Below are 22,320 nucleotides of genomic sequence, written 5' to 3'. Positions count from 1 at the left end.
AACTGAAGTGCGCAGGTGCAGCAACGTTCTCGTGTAATCTCGTTCCGTACGAGAGAAGAAAAAGAAAAGAGAAATTTGTCAGGTGCAAATCTGAAGAAATTTCGTAATTTCGACGCTCCAAATGGGCGTGACAGTCGAAACTATAAAACCGGGTGATGGTAAGATGTGGTGTTTGTACATGGCTTGTAATATATGTTACCAATAGTGTCCTTTAGTTTTAATAATAGCCTGTCTGATCAAATCATAATTGTTTACTTAATGGAGTTGTTGCAAAGTAGGTAATTCCTCCACTCCAGTCAAATTTGGAATTGACTAAAATTTATACTTTACTGGTAAATAGCTAAATTTAAATAAACACAGTAGCATTTTAATTTGGGTATAGATATCAAATCTGAGTAAGTAGGATATTTTTGTTAGTATTTTTAATAGCACTCATAGAATGATAGTGCTGTTGAAAGGATTTTAATGGTGCTTATAATATATAATATAGAGATTATTATACACAGCATAATTATACAGCCTGTGTGTTGTACTCTTTTTGATAGCGAGTGTAATACATGAATCTTGACACAAGTTTCATAAAATCAGTATGATTCACACACTGAGTGTAATAATTTCTTGATTGTCCATATTATCCATAATATTATTTTTATGAATAACAAGGACCATGTCAAAATGTTTCATACCTAACTAGAACTAGAAGGAGACAAAAAAATGATGTCATTTTGGTAAGTGATTATACAGAGCTAAGAATAAGACCTATACATGTAGGATAATTAAACCATGCATGCAAGTACAACTTGGGATGGTGGTGTGTTTCGTATCATGACTAGGTCACTGCTACCTACTTTTGATGGGCGTGTCACATACCTCTCCGGTTCTCTTATTTGTTTCATTAGCAACAAGGAATCGTTTATGTGCATTTTCCCACATATGGGAAGCCACATACCACAGCCTTTGATTACCATTATTGGAACATTGGTTGAGATAACCAATTATTAGGAATAATCTGTTGCCAAAAATGTAACAAATGTTTAGCGTTCATCTTAAGTGCAGTAGATTGCAGGATCTCTATGTTCCTGAATGATTTGGAGTGTTTTTACTGACCCAAGCAGTGTCCCATGGTTGGTCCGTCAAGGCTGTGGTGTTTACTTGTAGTACTATCTGTGTGAATGTTGAAATATCCCTTGCTGTGTTTCATAATGAGTAGCCTGTGTTATGGCACTGGTTTTCTGTTTTGACCAAGTGTCTAGAACACTGTATGTCACAGAGCAAGTAGCTGTATAGTATAATAGTATAACCCTCTGGTAAACTGAACAATTAACTGCTCTTATTGTGATGCCTGCATGTACACGTATTTAAGACAAATTCTGCATTCAATCAAATGAAAGATCATTTGGACACATTTACCAACATTGGTTCTGGAAAGTTCTACTGAGGTGAGAAAGACACTGAGAGTGAATTAGATTATTGTTTATTTTTTAGAAATGGATGGACTATGATTACATGTTTGGGGCAGTACGTATTCCATCATCATTTAAGTTTATAGTACATGCAATTAGGTGTACTTTGTGCATTAGACATGTATGTACATGCACATATTACATTTTGTGTACTTTATTACAATATCTTAATTCTTTTTGCAGGTCAAACATTTCCAAAGAAAGGGCAGACAGTTGTTATTCACTACATAGGTTTGTCTTAAGTATTACAGTCACGTATCATCAGATCTTATTGTGAACAAAATTAATTTATAGATTCTGACCTTTGTGAAACACGGTAACATTATGATGGGATTGGCTTGTAATGAAAAGTTATATCATCGGCGAAATGACAAAACCTCATAACTACACATTTCCAAATTTTACAGGAGAGCAAAAAAACTGAATTTTTTTTTTTTAAATACGTTATTTTGTAACTTATAGTCGTTGTTATGCGAACATATATGTATTAACAGTTAATAGTGATAACTACTTAAGGTGGGTGTACCATAGTTATGGCTACGTCCAAAATTAGGACGTTTTGCCCTATGTGTCAGGTCTACAAATGTCAGTTACAACATTTTGATATAGAATTTAACACAGGTTGAAGGAATGAGGCAAGATCTATACATGGATTAAATACACATACAATCATGTGTAATTAACTGGTTTTATTTACATGTAATCCATGTAATGTGTGAACATAATGCAATGCTGAGCGTCATGTCCACACTCTAGCTTCCTGCTTTGTAGATACGTTTTGTCATTTTATTTCTTGGACCAGTTATAATACGACTATTTGTCATGTGACAGTCAACCACTTTCTAATATGCCGATAGTTAAGTTCTTTTGACAAAAGCAGAATATGAACATTCTAACTCTGGAAATTCCAAAACGTGATTTCTCGCCAAAAGCATAGTTACGACCTTTTGTCATTTCGCCGACGATATGGATATTTAACTGGGGTGTAAATGTTTAAATTCATGCACATGTATTGTTACTTTGCATACGTGTACATTGCATTGTCCATATATTCCACAAAGCTGAATGATTGAATTGTGGAAAAGTGTCCTGTTTTTATCATATCATGACATGTACACATGTAGTGTATCCAATAAAATAACACAATGTGGGGTTTTTTTTTCTTTCAGATCACATACTTTTGGAATTTGACAATTTTACAAATTAGATATAAATTAATCAGGTCACAACACTACATTTATTAACATGTAAGCAAACATACTATGGTGACACTCCGATCCAACCAGAGGGGACAATAGGTTTTGTCTCTGTCCTTCTGTCTGTCCATCTGTCCCACATGTAGTTTTCCCAACTTTGTTCCACAATGCCTCAAGATATTGAGCTGAAATTGTGTGTATATCTTTATCATGTTCTATTCCATAATAAGTTTGACTTCCATGGCCATTTAAGCATTTTTCAGAGTTATGGCCTTTTTGCTTAGGAGATACGGGAATTAATTGGCCCGTTGGGGACATACATTACTTTAGCAGTATACTCTAAGAATGCATGTTAACCTTGTGTGTTTTGGTATCATCAGTATACAGTGTTTCTGCCAGAAAGAAAGTTTTGAGTATGGCTCTATGGAATTGAATGCAACCACAGTCAACAGAGTATGGGGCGGATCCCCCAGAAGGAAAATGGGTTACGTTTAGGGTTAGGGTTAAGAAAATCATACAGTAATGATAAGAGTAAATAATTTTGTCAAGAAAAATTTGGGTATAGCAACATACCCGTTTTGGCAGATACCCTGGTATAATATACAGGGATGTGATTTTTTAGCTTTTTATCTCATTTCAGCTCTTTTTTGTGGAAACATACAGGCATGTATTTTCACAAAGTAGATCGGACTTTATCTGAAATGCTGATAAATGACCTTTATTTAGGTGTAGTGTAAAGGTTTCGGCTTTTTTAGAATCATCTCAGCTCATATTTTTTAATGGGTATCACATCCCTGAATATATTAGGAATAAAAATAATGTATTATGCTTCTCAGAGGCTCTAGTAGTAACCTATGTGTATTTAAAAAAAACTAAATTTGAAACGTTTACTTCAAATAAGCTGACTTTAAATTATTGATGTAGGTTCACTGGAAAATGGAACACAGTTCGACTCGTCGCGAGACAGAGGTGTACCTTTCAAATTCCATTTGGGGAAAGGTGAAGTTATTAAAGGTAAGTTGCTGCAGACACTGGACAGTATTATAAACATTATGGAATGTATTTCGAGAATTAACCTTTTCATGTGTGTGCTGAAATGACGTCATGGACTTTTTCGTGTCGTCAGACTAATAACAGCACACAGTGTGCTGTCACATCCACAGTGTAATTAAACTGACAGTGCATCACGTTATGAAAGGGTTAACAGTGGTAGGGCTGCAGAGCATTGGATCCTAGGATCCCTCATTATCAGCTTGTGGTGCTTGCATCGCAGGATCAAACCACTTCTGTGGATCCATTCAACTTAAAACCAGTGCACCACAACTGGACAAAGGCCATGGTATATGCTTTCCTGTATGTGGACCGGCCTCGGTGGCGTCGTGGCAGGCCATCGGTCTACAGGCTGGTAGGTACTGGGTTCGGATCCCAGTCGAGGCATGGGATTTTTAATCCAGATACCGACTCCAAACCCTGAGTGAGTGCTCCGCAAGGCTCAATGGGTAGGTGTAAACCACTTGCACCGACCAGTGATCCATAACTGGTTCAACAAAGGCCATGGTTTGTGCTATCCTGCCTGTGGGAAGCGCAAATAAAAGATCCCTTGCTGCCTGTCGTAAAGAAGAGTAGCCTATGTGGCGACAGCGGGTTTCCTCTAAAAACAGTGTCAGAATGACCATGTTTGACGTCCAATAGCCGATGATAAGATTAAAAATCAATGTGCTCTAGTGGCGTCGTTAAATAAAACAAACTTTTTTTTTTCCTGTATGTGGGAAAGTGCATATAAACATCCCTTGCTGCATTACGAAAAATGTAGGCGGTTTCCTCTGATGACTACGTGTCAGAATTACCAAATGTTTGACATCTAATAGCCGATGATTAATTAATCAATGTGCTCTAGTGGTGTTGTTAAACAAAAGAAATAAACCACTGTCATCTGTAGACCCATTGGGTTATTGCTGGTCCCAACCAGTAATCCATAACCAATATTTCAAAGGTTATATTATGTCTGGGGCTAATGGCATGTAAAAGACCCATTGCTATTACTATTATGTTTTGGCTCAACTAACAGTATCCAGGGCCAAGTATGACAATTACAGTATGTTGCAGGTGTTAGCTTGTGAGGGGTTTACTGTGCAAGTGCACTGTCTCCCTAAATTATGAAGTGCCTCAAGAATCCAATGTTTAATTTATATATATGTACGTATAAATTGCATAATTGTTATAATAATTGTAAGTGCTCATGTTTTTTTTTAAAGTTTCATCCATCTCTAGAAAACCCCTGCTGCATTCAGCCCTGTGTTGACTTGTATCTAGATTAAAGTTTTATAAGCGTATAGATTCAGGGAATTTTCTCATTTTAAATGTGTATAAAATTATTAAGTATATTTTAATTATCAAAGTACCAGGGCTGCAAGTTCCTAAAATAATACTTGGGTTATAATCAAACTTCAGAAACACAATGTTACTGTTTGTTGTTTTATTTACAGGTTGGGAAGAAGGACTTAAGCAGGTTAGTGTGACAATAAGTACTTTCAGTGTTTTGATTTTATTATTTTGATCACATCGTGAAAACTCATTAATATGGACAGTATGGTTTTTATCGCCACAAGTGTCTGGTTTGTGATATATTCATTCTTCTGAATCTGGCGGTGCCCAGGGGGTGGGGGTGGTGGCTTGAGTTTTTTCCCCTGCATCACTTTGGGGCAATTCACAATTATCAAGATTTTCATGGGCATACAAACAATAAACTGGGAAGGAGGAGGGGAGTGGGGACAAGAGATTAATGCCAGTGAATATACTGTACTGAAAGATAATGTTGACAAAAACATCTCTTGCAAAATCAACATTTATTTTAAGGTATGCTTTTAAAAGTGGGTTGGGAGGATACTCAGATAGTAAAATAATAAATTATGCTTAGTATACTTGTGAAAACTATGATAATTGTGAACAGTCTAAAAAAAATGTATTTCCAAACCCCACCTTAAAGCAGGGTTTCTAGATTATGGTAGCCCCACTCCCATGGCTAGTGATATTCAATGTGGGGCTAGTAAATAACTACTATTGTCATGCTCGATGGCTAGTGACTTTTTTTTTGTCTAATGTTGCAGTTAAGTCTATTTTGTAAATATGAATACGCTGCCCCCTCCCCAACCCCCCCCCCCCCCACCCCCAATGTTAGTGTTTTAAAGCTCTATCTCCCTCTTTAGGTGACTTATCTCATAATTACTATTATTTAGTCAAATTGTATTATATTAAAGTAAAGTAGGGCTAGTGAATTTTTAATTGTGGCTAGTAAATGTTTTAAATAACTGATCCCATGGCTAGTGGATTTTTAATTGTGGCTAGTAAATGTTTTAAATAACTGATCCCATGGCTAGTGGATTTTTAATTGTGGCTAGTAAATGTTTTAAATAACTGATCCCATGGCTAGTGGATTTTTAATTGTGACTAGTAAATGTTTTAAATAACTGATCCCATGGCTAGTGGATTTTTAATTGTGGCTAGTAAATGTTTTAAATAACTGATCCCATGGCTAGTGAATTTTATAAAAATTCCAGAAGCCCTGCTTAAAGGTTAACATTTTGGTCAAGTTAAAACCAGACAAAAACCCCAACAAAAGTAATTTTTACCAACTTGTCAAATCTGTATTAAAATTGCTTTTTAGCTAAAGGACAAACAACCAAGAGTTGACTCTCCTAAATAGTGACATAATTTGTATGTTCTTCACTGTTTGCAGTGTAGTGGACATACCGTGTAGTGTATGTACTGACAAGCACACATATACAGCATCCTTGTTTTCAGATAAAGTTTGGAATGTTTGGCATAGAGATCTATTGTACTGACCTTCAAATCATGACCAGTTTTATATTCAGTTACGCCTGTTAAGTTCTTTGTCGATATTCCTTTTTTGCAGATGAGTGTTGGCCAGCGAGCCAAATTGATTTGTCCACACAATGTTGCATTCGGAGAGAAGGGGCATCCAGGAGTATATCCTTTCTGAAATTGTCATGGTGTTTAAATCAGAAAACATAATCTCTTATTGTTATGTATAGGATATACAATGTAGTTCATTGGGAGCACATTCCACTTGAGTTACCAAATTAAGATTAACCCGTGATGAAGTAGGAATTTATTTCTTTTTTAAGCAACTGATGCACATGTCACAAATGTGGCAGTTGTTGGCTTACTGTCATTAGAGAACCATGGGATATCATTCCAAATAGTTGTGGGTAGCACATGTAAACTAGTTATTTAAAAAATGGTAATGTGTTAAAATTTAATTTGGAATTTACAGGTAGGATTTAATGCTTTTTTAATTCTCTTTTCAACAATCCAATTGGTAGCTAATTATTGAAATGTAATTTTGGAGAGTAAAAACAATCTTCTTACCTTTTTTCTCATAAAATATACACCATGTTGCTGATTTTTATAAATTTAGGATAAATTCTTAATACAGTTAGATTTGCTTAGTGTGATTACAGGCAGAATTGAAATTCTTGCTAGGAAATTGCTCAGTAGCATTTTGAGTTGTGCTTATCTCTCCTTTCTGGGCATATTTCAAAATACTAGTTTTGTTGTCAGATGGAATTGGAATCTTTGCCCTTGTATACCGTTTAAGTCATTCACATTAGGAACTAAAGTTATATAATTTTGTATTAGGCAGGAAGAGCTGCATTAATACCATGCATAACAAATTCCTTAATTAATTAATGGAAATAAAATGTCATACATTCCATGAGTATAATTTTAATGAACACGCTATACCACACCTAGATATATATTTTAAAGTGCTTTGTTCACCATTACACTTTATAAAGAAATGACAGTCATAACTCTTAAAGGGGCATTCCTGACTTTATAAACATTTAACAAGGCTTTTATTAAGTAAAACTGGATATTAATTACATTTTAATGCTTAGAATATTAATGTTTGTACATTATGTGTTTCTGGTATTCCTAATGTTTACAGTAGCTTAAACAGATTTTTTTTTTCCACATGTATAAAATTACTGAAGGCAAGATCTTGTTTGAGCTGCTAATTTGAATTGTTTGGCTTGGTGTTGACCACTTTTGAAATATGTCCTTCTGTCTATTTACTTGCACATGTTTGGTTAGTGCATCACAACTGGTATATCAAAGGTCATGGTATGTGTTATACTGTCATTGGGATGGTGTATACAAAAGATCCCTAACGGAAAAATATTGTGGGTTTCCTCTATAATATCTCAAAATTACCCAAATGTAGTATTTATTTTATTATGGTCCTTAAACAGTGAAAAATGGTTTTGGCTAATTACAGCTTTAATGTTAACCTGCACATTATTTTAAAATTTGGGCATTAATAATTCATTTGTGTAAATCCAGTCTGTTTCTAGTCATCATAGAATTTGTAATAGCTTGAAATAAATGCTATGCAAAACTGAAAAGGTACGATCCTCGGAAACTACATCAGGCTTTGAGTTAGATGACTGTACTACAGCAATTGCTGTCATGCCCCCCACGTTTGTTGTAAAGCACTCTCAATTTCATCCCTACCAACGACAATGTATTGCCAACCCTTCATCAAAATGAATGAATGAATGTTTAATGACACCCCAGCACGAAAAAAACAAAGGCCATTGGGCGTCAAACTATGGTAATGCAAACAAAGTGATGATCAACATCCATATAAAAATTCAAGATTTAAATAAAAACTGTAAAGAACTGTGCAAAAATACAAATATCACAGATACTCAAAATTTCAGTTGTATCTCGAAGAAAATGAGGGGATTTGTGCTGTATTGGCCATTCTCAAAGAGAATGTTACACCCCTGCACCATGGTGAGCTTACAGCACGCGCAGGGGTCCATCAAAATAGATTTTACTACTACTACAGCATTTGGTGCAGTTCTGTGATTCATTATTCCTTGACTTGTTCCACTATTCCACCAAAAGCTACGCTAGTGTTCGATGTGGAGTTACTGCGCCTGGAGTGAAGTGAACGCTAACCCTCAACATGCTGACGAGTAACCGACTGCTTGACACACCGATGCAAACCAGACTGTTCGGGAGACATATTCAAAGGTTCTGATACTGTCGCCACACAGATGTTTCTGTGGTAGTCTGTTCAGTAATACAACCTATTTACATACCTGTTTGTAGTTCTAGAAGAAGCCAGCTTTTTGTACTCTCCGTATTGTTGCACCCCCCCCCCCCCCCCCCCCCCCCCCACCCCTGTACATGTGTGGTTTGATAGGCTGTTCTTTGGTCTTTACTAATGCATACCAATTCTGTTTGGAAAAAAAACCTAATGGGTAGACGGATATACACTGCTGGAATTGTATGCTGTAATAATAATAATTAGTTTCATTTCATTTTGATATTATGCTAAATGATCTTATTTTTGACTTCCATTTGAATTAAAAATAACATTTTAAAAGCCTTGTTTAAAATGTTGCAGTGATTTTAACTATCCTACATGATTGTTTTGAACAATTTGGATTTATCTGTACATATATGTTTAGGATAAAAGTGCTATTCTGGAGTTAGAAATTGTTAGTGTTTTAAATTTTATTGGGTACATGTTCAGTACTGTGAGATTGTTAAGAACGAATGTGGTTTTTTAATCATTATTTTATTTTATTTTATTTTATTCTTTTGCATTGACAATGTTGATTAACTAATGTATGATCTTGGATTATAATCATGTCTTTGTATTGGTGGTGGTTTTGTGGCACTGACTTCATAATACTGATAAGAGAATATTATTTCTCTTGGGGTTTTTTCATATAGGATAGCACACCAGAAATGGTACACTAAAATACTGTGTTTTAAAGGTTAACTTCATAATAAACTAAACATAAAGCCAGACAGTGGCATTGTTATCAAGGGATAACATTATGTGTTCTTTCCATTAAAGACTTCTTTTTTTTAGTTTTATAACCAAATGTTTTAACTCTTCTTTTTTTTCAATAATAATTTGAAAATACTGCATTAGAAATGATTTTTGGATACGAGACCAAAACAGCATGGCTTAACTCCCTTGAATAGTAAGGTCATTTGTGCTTTTTTTTTAATAAGCAAAATAAAAAATGTGACATGGGTAAATCATAGGATGATTCTGTTTGGCAACCAACTGCTATTACATCACTAAAACAACAGAAACAAAACAAAATGAAAGAAAGTGAAAAAAGTTAACTAAAGTTTTCTAACAATGTATGGTGGTGATTATTATTATTATTTATTTTTATTTTTTTGTCTTTTGTCTTTTGTCTCCTCCACTAAATGCATATTATATGGTTTCAGTAAGTACAAAATAATTGTGTGGTTATATCTGTTTTTACAAAAGGCTCCCAACCCCCAATTGCATAAAACATTTTCCACCAAAAATGCCTTGTCTTGATACGTTAAAGTTAGACGAAACAAATTAAGACATTATTTTTGACATTTTGTTTGACCACAGTTACAAAGCAAGTAGGATTTTGTTTTTTTGTTCCAGCTGTGGAGTATTTTGCGGTCATAGTTTTAATTGACAAATGTTGACTGGTTTGTAGGATTACACACAGGTAGACTTAAAACTTGCTGCCACTGTATGCGTTTTAGTTTTAATTGACAAATGTTGACTAGTTTGTAGGATTACACACAGGTAGACTTAAAACTTGCTGCCACTGTATGCGTTTTAGTTTTAATTGACAAATGTTGACTGGTTTGTAGGATTACACACAGGTAGACCTAAAACTTGCTGTCACTATATGAGTTATTCTATTCTGATAGACAACGTCATACAAAAAAACTGAATGTTATCCTTCAATAACCTCAGAAAATGAAGTCATTACATCAAATGAGATGTTATTAATATGTAAAACATACATTACATTACATTTACATTATAAATCGTTTGGGAGGGAAAAAAGTGGCTGCTTAAGGCAGGTGACTGCTGAGTACAGGTGGCCACTAGGACAGGTTTGACTGTATGTCGTTTTGTTTGTAATTATAAAAAAAAAATTGTCCTTTTTAAAGTATAAAATCGCTTCTCCACGCAATTTTATACAATTTGTAATTGTTATACATTGACAAATTTACCAAAAAAATTACAATTCTTATTTAATCAAATCAGTTATTTTTATTGTTGGTACTGTACATTGGTGCTGTTGTTGATTTTATGTAGATTATCATACTGATGGAAAAAAACCCAACTTTTATTACAGGTCTAACAGTGTTAATATCCCTAGCACCATTGATTTATTATTAAGGTAGAATTGTTCTGTCAAGTACTTTGTATTATTTGGCCAGAACTATAGCGGTTTAAATTTGGAATGTTTAGAATAGGAATTTTACGAAATGCATTGCGGTACCTTTGTGAAAGCTGATGTATGAATAATACTAGTTAGCTATTGATTATTGAGGACATAGAGTACATAGTAAAGTATATTTAGATCACAAACGTAAAAGTGACACATTTTATTATGGAATTAACCTTTAAATTGAATACTAAATATCACTTAGAATATATTTTTTATACATCATGGTAATTATTGCTGTTTGGTGTTTATAGTTGCTATGGTAAGACAAATGTTAAAAGAAAAGTGCATAAAGTTGCTAAAAAAATATTTTGAAACATTTTGTCCTAAAAATAGACTCCCATTCCAACCACCCCTCAACAAAATAAACACCCCTGTAGGATATAAAATTTCTACCCTCTGTTTTATTTTTAAATCCATTTTATTGTTTAGTATGATGTAGTTATTGGTGTGAACATATGCATCACATACATATTTAAGTTAGTTTTACTTGTGCATGTATATTGATTTATTTTTTTATCAAATAAAACCAGTGGATTTTTTACACTTAATAGTCAAGAACTTTGATTTAATCATTCACTGTAAAGACAAAATGAATGTTTAAGTTGTAGACAATTGACCATTTTTAAAAAAGATTTTCTGACAACCATTTTTGATTTTCACAAGATGGTGAAAGGCATGAGTAGTGAATTTCTATAACTGTATCTGTTCTTGTTGAGACCTGTTCAGTATATTATTCATATGTGTGTTAAAAGATGTGATTTTGTCTTCTGCTTTAGATCATGTAAGTTAAATGATGAAGAATCCATATTGCAAATATTAATTAATTTTACAATAAATATGCTTACAGGACCTTTAATTTTGGTGTGTGATCAGGATTTTCAGATTTGTACACACGTTTTTCAAATGTGCATTTCAGGCAACATACCAGGGAGGCAAAAGTTGTTTTCTTATTTTAGGTCTTAAATCAAAACTAAAAAATGTTTGCACTTCCAAATAACGTATTTCAGTTAATACATGTATTTATGATGTTAAAAAAAAAAAGTTTATTTAATTAAGTAACAATATATCAAAATGTTTCCAACTTTGTTTCAAAATTCATATACTGATAACAAAGCAAACCTTCTTTGACTGCATTTTATTTTAATTTTATTTTTTAATACATAAAAATTAGTAATAGCAGGACAGCGATACATGATAAACATTAAAATATGTTGAATGTGTTGTGGATATAGAGATGGCACATTTTGTACACACCTACCTAACATTAATTATTTGCATATGAAAAGGTAATGTATGAACACATTCTGAAAATGGCATTATCAGCGTTATAAGATTGAGTTAGATATACATATACATGTATTTCTGAATTGGACAGAAGCTATTTAAACCAGTATACATTGTGTACCAACGTGTATGAGGTAGACGTGAAATTGTTTTCTCCCATTCATCTGTGTGTTATAGATTATACATATACTGTTTAATATGTTTTTTTTATTTTATATTCAGTGTACAAGTATTTATATTTCCATTATTAAAGTGTGTATTGTTTAACAATACAGTTGGTCTGAGTGTTAGATGTTCTGTGTTACGTGTATGTTTCCTAAAACATGGTTTGTCTGTAGCTGTATTGTATAGATGCTTCAAATGTCATCATCCGTGCGTTTATTCTGTAATCGTATTTTGTTGGCACCGACTTCTGTTTGCAAATTAAAAAAGAAAATGTATTTGTGTGTATGTGTGCATATTATGCATGTATGAATAAACATGTTTATATATACAGATGCATATGTTCTGTATGTAACAGAAAATATTATGTTTTACAAAGATATATGGTGTTTGTTTTATGTGGGTGTGAAGTTTTGAGGAATAATTGGAGTAATGCTGAAGTACAACATAACTACCCGTTTTGTAACTCACTCAATTTCCACAGCAGTTATATTTTTACAGAATCAAATTTTATGTTTCTAGTGAACGTGTTGAACCACAGCCACTGATAATGAATGGCACCAATGAAAAAATTAAATCCCAAACATTCAACTGAAGTTTCTTGAAAACAACCTCATTTGGAAACAAGCAAGGCAGACTACAACAGACAATTAGAATTCAGTGTGGGTACCAGAGACTTCAATATGAAGCATCTTAAGATACCTGCCTACTATTGATGCATGAGGTTCAGAGCCAACGATTGTATTTGAAAATTTTGAACCAGAGCAGAGAATAAAGCTACCTTTACAAACCATTGCCGTACTGATGAATCAAACAGTTTGCAAAGACATAACGACTGCTATGTCATTATTCTCTTTAAAAATGGTAGGCATCATATGAAGGTGGTTTGAAGGCTTGTAATAGGATTATTGCTGAATACATAGTTGAGTCCTTAAGTCAAGATGTATATAAATTTATGAAGTTCTAAAAGTCATGGGACTAGCCCGGTCAGTTTATTATTTGGGCAAAAAGCTATCCAAAGTGAAAACCAGCATTGTTGAAGACTTGTGCCAACCTAACAGCTTAACATGTTTACACGTTTTAGCAGATTTAAAGAATGTCTGGAAAGATTTATTAAATTGTCTGTGCGAAAGAAATGAAGCGTTTTCAACATTTTGTGATGCTTCACAGTTTACATAGATGCATTACTTAGCCTTCTACGAGGGGTGGGATGTAGCCCAGTGGTAAAGCGCTCGCCCGATGGGCAGTCGATCTTTGAACGGTCCCTGTCGGTGGCCCATTGGGCTACTGCTCGCTCTAGCCAGTGCACCACGACTGGTATATCAACGGCAGTGGTATGTGCTAGCCTGGCTGTGGGATGTAGTATAACTCCCCACCCCGTCATTTTATTTCATTATAATCCAAAGACGGGGAGAGGGGTGGTCTTGGATAACCGTTGAGTACACTAGAATAGGGACAATGCACCCGCCCCCATTTAATGGCCCAGCACGTACTATAATAAGGAGCCGGACAAAAGGATACCGGCTCCGAGTACACAATTGCACTGCACCCAGAGGAAGCCGGTCATAAGAATACCGGCCTACCTTATCCCACCCCTAAATACTTGCTGCTGGTGGTCTACTTGGTACTTGGTGACAATGAGAGAGGACGTCGTTGACTGCAACAACAACAAGATCGGGAAAACCCCCGGAATAAGAAATCTGTCTCAATTATTTGTAACAATCATTTTTAAAACAACTTCTTAAAATTTAAATACTCTGTTGCAGGAAACTACCATATCCCTCGAGTGTTACATTATTATTATTTGTTCTATGTTTGAAAAATGTTTTCTCCGTCATGTCATGTAATATGACCAATGGAGTAATAGTGTGGGGGGGGGGGGGGGGGGGGGGGGGGGTAATATAATATCCACATGTTCCACAGTGTGAAAAAAAAATAATGGAATGCAATGTTTGGATTTAAATGACATGCAACTTGTATATTCACAACTGAGAAGCTTAATTTTTAGTACAGTGTCGAAAAGTTTGTGAATGGGGTAGAATATGCTGCAATTATTATACTGGTGAAGATCCAAGATTTTGCGGAGAGGATAAGATAAAGTTTCTGCTAAAACATCAAGACGAGGACCGATGAACAGACGGATATCAGATGGGGAAAGATGGAAGCGGAGAACTAAGAAAAAGGATAACAACAGGATAACAACGAGAGCTTACCGGCCTTACCTCCCGTATATATACACACATTGCAAGCTCCTTTAAGGGCTCAGTTCGGGACAACCTAGGGACACACCCAACGACGGCCATCAATAGGCTAGGTTCCAATAATGAGCTACTCTCGGCATAATAAGTTCAAATCACGTGTAGCTCCTCTTTTACCTTTCGGTGAACCGTTCAAAAGGAAGGAAATGTTTTATTTAATGACGCACTCAACACATTTTATTTACGGTTATATGGCGTCGGACATGTGGTTAAGAACCACATAGATAATGAGAGAGAAAACCCGTTGTCGCCACTTCATGGGCTACTCTTTTCGATTAGCAGCAAGGGATCTTTTATATGCACCATCACACAAACAGGATAGTACATACCACGACTTTTGTTACACCAGCTGTGGAGCACTGGCTGGAACGAGAAATGGCTCAATGAGCCCACCCACGAGTGCAAACCAGCGCTCGCTTGATGCGCGGTCGGTTTAGGATCGATACTCGTCGGTGGCCCCATTGGGCTATTTCTCGTTCCATACAGTGCTCCACAACTGGTGTAACAAAGGCCGTGGCATGTATTATTCTGTCTGTGGGATGGTGCATATAAAAGATCCCTTGCTGCTAATCGAAAAGAGTAGCCTATGAAGTGGTAGCAGGTTTCCTCTCTATATATCTGTGTGGTCCTTAACGATATGTCTGACGCCATATAACCGTAGATAAAATGTGTTGAGTGCGTCGTTAAATAAAACATTTCCTTCCTTCCTTCCTTCGTCTGCGTGTAGGCCTAAGTATTCGCGTGCGCGTATGAGTGAGCGCGCACGAATGCTTGATATATTATTATAGTATTAATACGTGAACTCTTTGTTTTTATGAGATGCTGCATTCCACTACATTTTATTAAATGTTTTATTCATAAAGGAATGACCTTGAGTTTCTCATATTACTGCATCGTATCCTCTAAAAATAGAGGCATATATTATTAAATCTCAGGGGAGAAGTAAATCCATACCGCACACATACACACAGACAGACACATATTTCCATCAGAGAACTTTTCAAAAACACCTGTTATGATAACAACCTGTCTTCGCCAGAGAGTTTCTCTGCAAAGCAGGTTTTTGCAATTAGCAGCAAGAGGGTTATTTTTTATGTACCATCCCACAGACAGGGTAGTACATACCATGACCTTTGTTATGCCTGTTATGGCACAATGGCTGGAACGAGAAGTAGCTCATTGGTCCCACAGAACGCCATCAGACGAATGCTTTATCTCTGGGATACATCCAGCCTACAGTCTGGCCCGTAACCAGCATATCAAGTGTGTGTGTGTGTGTGTGGGGGGGGGGGGGGGGGGGGGGGGGGTCGACTTTGAATCAGACGGAACTAAATTAGTGTGGACAACGTTGCCCGATGAGGCGAGCGCCGTAGGCCATACGGGGGTATGGAAGTTTTAAAATGTTTTGAATATTTACCCTCTCTTTAGCGCTACCCTGGCGTGTTTTCTGCTACTTTCAAAGGAGTTTTAAAATCACGCTTTTTGGTTTCGTTAATAACATTTATTTGATTCATCCCGTGAAATAAACTGCAGACATAGTAACCATTTAGGGCCAGTCCATTTCAAATCAATAAATGCCCCACGCTCATCAGTTTCAGATTCACTTTACATTTGTACCAAATATGCCTCAGTCATCTACATTAATACATCTAAATTATGGACTCTGTATTCCAAGTATTTGGGTGTTTTTTTTTATGAAATGGTCACTTTGCAAACCATAGTAGGTGTAAAATGTAGCTCGAAAATTTCCGCCATATTTTTTTTTTATCCCGTTTCAAGTTCCATTATCTTGGCAAATAATGAAGATAGAAATGTAACATTTTGTATAGGAATTGAATATAAATGTCTAATATATAGCAGATTGGTAGTTTTCATTAGTCATACTGAATGCCTAGAGACAATTGATAAATCTTTAAAAGTTAATTTTATTTTACTTAAAAATTATATTCATTAGACCTACACACATTTAACTTTGTGATGATTAATTATGGAACAATAGCCTTCTGAAATCGGAAGCATAGTTTTGGGGGGTCTTTTCAATGAAACTTCCCCCCCCCCCCAAAAAAAAAAAAAAACCCCACACACAACCCAACAACAAACAAAAACAACAACAACAACAACTCCAAAACAATGTGGTAGATTGTTAAAATCCCGAATCTTGTCTCATTTTGTAGCTAATGGTATGTAGTTTATGTGTACCGAATTTTATTATCCATATAGAAGTCTTTTTTTAGGATTTTTTTTTTAAATTACGAATGATTTTAACACTGACGAAACATTGGGGTGGACTTGACAGAGAAATAATAAATAAATAAATAAATAAATGTGTGTAATACTAAATGTAAAACATTGTTTATGGTGTCTAAACATTATCTGTTTGTAACATAAAATGGCATTTTAAAGACTCTTCAGTTGTCTCTAAGTATCCATTGTAACTTCTTAAAGCTACAAGTTTCGTGTTTCTATGTACAGTATGTTCTGAGATAATGGGACTTTATATTACCATTTCTCAAAATCTACTTGGAATACAGAGCCCATGTGGATATCTGTGGAATATTTGTTACAAATTTCAAGTGAATCTAAAACAGAAGTGCGTGGGTGACTCTAAATATTTGAAATGGATTTACACTATAAATGTTATTTTGACATACTAGATGTCATAGCAGAATGTTGCTGTTCTTAATAGCTTCATGTTTACAAGAGACCTGTCCTTTTATATGGATATTCCGCATTCTTTCCCCTTGGAGCGGAACTCTCTTTTTCTGCGGGGGAGGCGGGAGTCATCCGATCTCCAGCCCCCCCCCCCCCCCCCCCCCCCCCGGCTACGGGCCAGCTGCCTCCATGTGGTTTTCATCGAAATATTTTATATGCTCAGACTGAAAATTACCTAGCACGGTGTTTAATGTATGTATACAGGCATGTGGTAACGACTGGGACGGCACGGAGTTTAATGTATGTATACAGGCATGTGGTAACGGTTGGGACGGCACGGTGTTTAATGTATGTAAAGAGGCATCTGGTAACGGTTGGGACGGCACGGCGTTTAATGTATGTATACAGGCATCTGGTAACGTTTGGGACGGTACGTGTTTAATGTATGTATATAGGCATGTGGTAACGTTTGGGACGGCACAGTGTTTAATGTATGTATACAGGCATGTGGTAACGATTGGGACGGCACGGACCTTAATGTATGTATACAGGCAAGTGGTAACGATTGGGACGGCACGGTGTTTAATGTATGTATACAGGCATGTGGTAAGGGTTGGGACGGCACTGTGTGTAATGAATGTATACAGGCATGTGGTAACGGTTGGGACGGCACGGTGTTTAATGTATGTATACAGGCATGTGGTAACGGTTGGGACGGCACAGTGTTTAATGTATGTATACAGGCATGTGGTAATGTTTGGAACGACACGGTTTTTAATGTATGTATACAGGCATGTGGTAACGGTTGGGACGGCACGGTGTTTAATGTATGTATACAGACATGTGGTAAGGGTTGGGACGGCACGGTGTTTAATGTATGTATACAGGCATGTGGTAACGGTTGGGACGGAACGGTGTTTAATGTATGTATACAGGCATGTGGTAACGGTTGGGACGGAACGGTGTTTAATGTATGTATACATGCATGTGGTAACGTTTGGGACGGCACGGTGTTTAATGTATGTATACAGGCATGTGGTAACGTTTGGGACGGCACGGTGTTTAATGTATGTATACAGGTATGTGGTAACGGTTGGGACGGCACGTGTTTAATATATGTATACAAGCATGTGGTAACGGTTGGGACGGCACGGTGTTTAATGTATGTATACAGGCATGTGGTAACGGTTGGGACGGCACGGTGTTTAATATATGTATACAGGCATGTGGTAACGGTTGGGATGGCACGGTGTTTAATGTATGTATACAGGCATGTGGTAACGGTTGGGACGGCACGGTGTTTAATGTATGTATACAGGCATGTGGTAACGGTTGGGACGGTACAAACTCACTGATTCCGCTAAAGAGATTCTATCCCACGACCCAAAGCACCTCAGTTCTGGGCTAGATACTGCTTACCAACCAGCTGAAGTCATTATCAATTGGTCCATGTACTCCACGGCAGGTAAATCAAACTGTGTGGTATTATTTGAGATAGAGTAACCCAATGCAACTAGAGAACAGACCTCTTTGCTGATAATCGAAATGAATAGGTTATGTGGCTTTATATTAAACAGTCTCAAATTAAAGAAATGTGATGGTGTGTGAAGAAACGTTTCTTTATTTTTCGGGGGGGGGGGGGGGGGGTGTTTCTCTCCTTTTTTAACAGTTGAAGTCGTTATCTTACCACAATTTGAGATAACTCTAGCTATTATACATCAGGGCAATTTTATTTATTACAATTCAAGTCGACTACTTTATCACAATCCGTGCTCCAGCATATTCTCATTTTTAATACGATGAACAACGGCCATCTTGGATTTCAAGATTAAGATGACCTCAGATTGCAAAAATAAACTGACTTAAATATTATACACCCTCCTTGAAGTGCAAATAGATACTTCATTTATGACTTAGCCCAAATATTTCAAGAGTTCCAGCATGTTTTAATTGTCAATGTTGTGGATAACGACCATCTTGGATTTGGATGTCAAGATGACCTCAAACTGCAAAAGTAACCCCGCCAGAAAATAAGGCGCCGTCTGTGTAATGGGAATGTACACCAATTTCATGATTCTAACTCACATATTAACATGTGATATATGGCCCCTGGCGGCCATCATAGCCCTGTTGTGGAGTTAACTGGAAATTTCGTGAGGTAGGTGGTCTGTGGTGAGTTATTTTTTTTTTATAAACGTATGAAAGACTTGAAATCCACCATCAAATTTTGATCCCTGAAAAATGGTCACGGGGAAGTCAAATATAACCCCACTATATAGGCGAAGTAGTCGATTGTTTACATGAAATAGAAAGAAAGAAGTGTTTTATTTAACGACGCACTCAACACATTTTATTTACGGTTATATGGCGTCAGACATATGGTTAAGGACCACACAGATTTTTTTTTTTTTAGAGGAAACCCGCTGTCGCCACATAGGCTACTCTTTTACGACAGGCAGTAAGGGATCTTTTATTTGCGCTTCCCACAGGCAGGATAGCACAAACCATGGCCTTTGTTGAACCAGTTATGGATCACTGGTCGGTGCAAGTGGTTTACACCTACCCATTGAGCCTTGCGGAGCACTCACTCAGGGTTTGGAGTCGGTATCTGGATTAAAAATTCCATGCCTCGACTGGGATCCGAACCCAGTACCTACCAGCCTGTAGTCCGATGGCCTGCCACGACGCCACTGAGGCCGGTTTACTTGAAATAAGTCAGTAAGTTATAGGTGCATGAGACAGGAGGTCGTGGGTGTGGTGATGAGACTAAGAAATGAGTATTCCAAACTGGAAACGATAGGTACCATCTGAAACCCAGAGTGACTTTTAACAGCTCGGTGAAGACGCGTAAGACGTCACGTCGGTTCCATGCTATGATCGAAACACGCCTCTGCCGCTCTCTCTCTCTTTCCACACACACACACACACACACACACACACAAACACGGGGGAAGAGGGTTCGGTGTTTGCGTAGACAGACAGACATATTTAAAACTGAACTTAGTATGAGGCTGCACTAATAATTAACCATTAATATCCATCCTGGATAGTTCATTTGTGTGCTTATATCCAACTGATGTTCAAGCAATACAGTGGACAAAACTGTGCTTGAATATCTATCAGTGACAAACTTTTACTCAGATTTTACGTTCATGAAGAAAACATGCTGTGGTTAAGGCCAGAACATCCATGTCTGTACCTTGAAGCAGGATTTTGTGGTGACTGCTAAAAACATTTAATTTCATTTCAACTTATTGTTGTTCTGGGCACACACCTCAGCTATCTGTTGGTATAAATTTCAGTGGCGAATCTAGACGAGGGTGTTGAGTATATGAATCAGGGGCGGATCTGCCCTTGTATATCTGCAGAATAAAAATAATAACTCAGCATGTGTGGTGATTGGATCAATCCCAGAATCTCTTCACCCACCCGTTGCTTCTCTTAATTCCGGTTAATATGACAGGAATTATATGGAGATAACATTGCAAAGCTTGTTTTAAATAGGTTCATATTTTATAACCAAACAATCATTACTTCAGACACACCTCACCCCAATTAAGTGCCACGTTGTACAATTTAATTAAAATTAACCACACTGGTTAATTAGTATTACCTGTGGATCTAACAGCACCCCGTTGGAGCTCATGCCCAGTTGACCTTTCATTCCACCAATCAAAACTTTACTTGCAAAATCATGCCAGTGATTTGAAAATAATTTGAAAACATTCGGGAGTATGCCGAGGGTATACGAAATGATTCGGGTAATTACGAAGTGTGCCGGAAACTAATTTCAATATAAAATTTTATATAAAATTCGTTTCAAGACGAAAAAAACACCGTGATGGTATAGCCATAAAATCAGTTTATACTAGTATACAATACAGAGTTTATTATTGCGCTTCCCCCCCACCCCTCTTTTTTAATGTTGAAACAAGTTCGCCTGTTGCATAAATAGTCTCGCCCTATATTTTTAGCATTCGTATGCTCCCGAATAACGCTATAAAAGGCGAAGTGTAATTGGTCGATATTTATATTGTTATTTATAGATGAAATGTCACCTGGACATGGGAGTCCAGGCAATGCTGTTAGATCTACTGGTAGACCAGTAGAGCTAATTTTAATCAGATTTTGAAAATTCAAAATGGATCAAACAGCACACTAGGCATACGTAACACTATATATAGTGAAAACCCGCAGCAGTTATGGAGATATATGAATACCACTAGTTATGTGGGGTTTCTTTTGGAGGGACGTGCAATCCCGTACTCCCTGTCAAGATCTGTTTTATAAACACAAATTACAGTAACAGTCAAACTTTTAAAACAAAGTACACACACATTTTGAGTTGTAATATTTTAATAACACAACATGCCATTAAATTCTGTAATATATAATATTAACAAAACATGTGATCAAATTCCTAAAGACTTATTATTTTTTTTTTTTTATATATAACAATTAACTATGCAAGATATTTGCAGGTTTTAGTTAGCTGCTTGGGTATGAACAGAGTCAACATTCTAATTTCAAAAGCAGACGATGTGTAAACAAAGGGTGGACAATTTTTATCGCCTTATTATCTTGCGTAGTTTAAACGTTCATGGTTATTCATTATTATTCTGTAATCGTGTTGGTGGAGGGGGATTGAACACTCGCAGCCAAACAAAAATGTGTCGGGTTATACTAACTTTTAGAACCTGTCTGAAAACATGCCAAGTTATTACTTAAAATATTTTCATGACAATTACAGGCACGGCGGAGCACCCCCTCCCCCATAATTCTGAATCAAACATATTATTGGTAGTAAATCTTAATTAAGGCAAATATGAATTTTACTTATAGAATGCAGGGTATTGCTTTTCATGATATAAGTTTTCAAAATTTTACGGGGGAGGATACCCACGAACTCCCTAAACTACGTTTAATTACCGTTAGATTTCCCTCAAATTTTGTTACAGTGATAGAGATTCCACACACAAGACTGTAACGATGTCACTGATATCGACTACTCTGAGATCGCATA

General features: G+C 36.4%; 1 protein-coding gene across 1 annotated transcript; it reads left to right on the top strand.

The window, feature by feature from the left end:
• The first annotated feature begins 51 nt into the window (after positions 1–51).
• Positions 52–12,767, top strand: LOC121374122 (peptidyl-prolyl cis-trans isomerase FKBP1A-like). Its single transcript, XM_041501058.1, has 6 exons — positions 52–158; positions 1,647–1,694; positions 3,584–3,673; positions 5,146–5,168; positions 6,573–6,646; positions 8,580–12,767. Exons 1-6 carry the CDS (start codon positions 122–124, stop codon positions 8,632–8,634), a joined length of 327 nt encoding a protein of 108 aa, XP_041356992.1. The 5' UTR covers positions 52–121; the 3' UTR covers positions 8,635–12,767.
• Positions 12,768–22,320: the final 9,553 nt, after the last annotated feature.

Source organism: Gigantopelta aegis, chromosome 6 (assembly GCF_016097555.1).
Source record: "Gigantopelta aegis isolate Gae_Host chromosome 6, Gae_host_genome, whole genome shotgun sequence".
Taxonomy (NCBI): domain Eukaryota; kingdom Metazoa; phylum Mollusca; class Gastropoda; order Neomphalida; family Peltospiridae; genus Gigantopelta; species Gigantopelta aegis.
The sequence above is the reverse complement of the archived record's forward strand: the minus strand, read 5'-3'. Positions and strand labels throughout refer to the sequence as shown.

Excerpts from the sequence above, each read along its gene's own strand:
- LOC121374122 (XM_041501058.1), top strand. The coding sequence starts at position 122 with ATGGGCGTGACAGTCGAAACTATAAAACCGGGTGATG. Across the intron at positions 5,169-6,572 it reads GGGAAGAAGGACTTAAGCAG|ATGAGTGTTGGCCAGCGAGC; the intron begins GTTAGTGTGACA and ends CCTTTTTTGCAG. Across the intron at positions 6,647-8,579 it reads GAGAAGGGGCATCCAGGAGT|TATTCCACCAAAAGCTACGC; the intron begins ATATCCTTTCTG and ends GACTTGTTCCAC.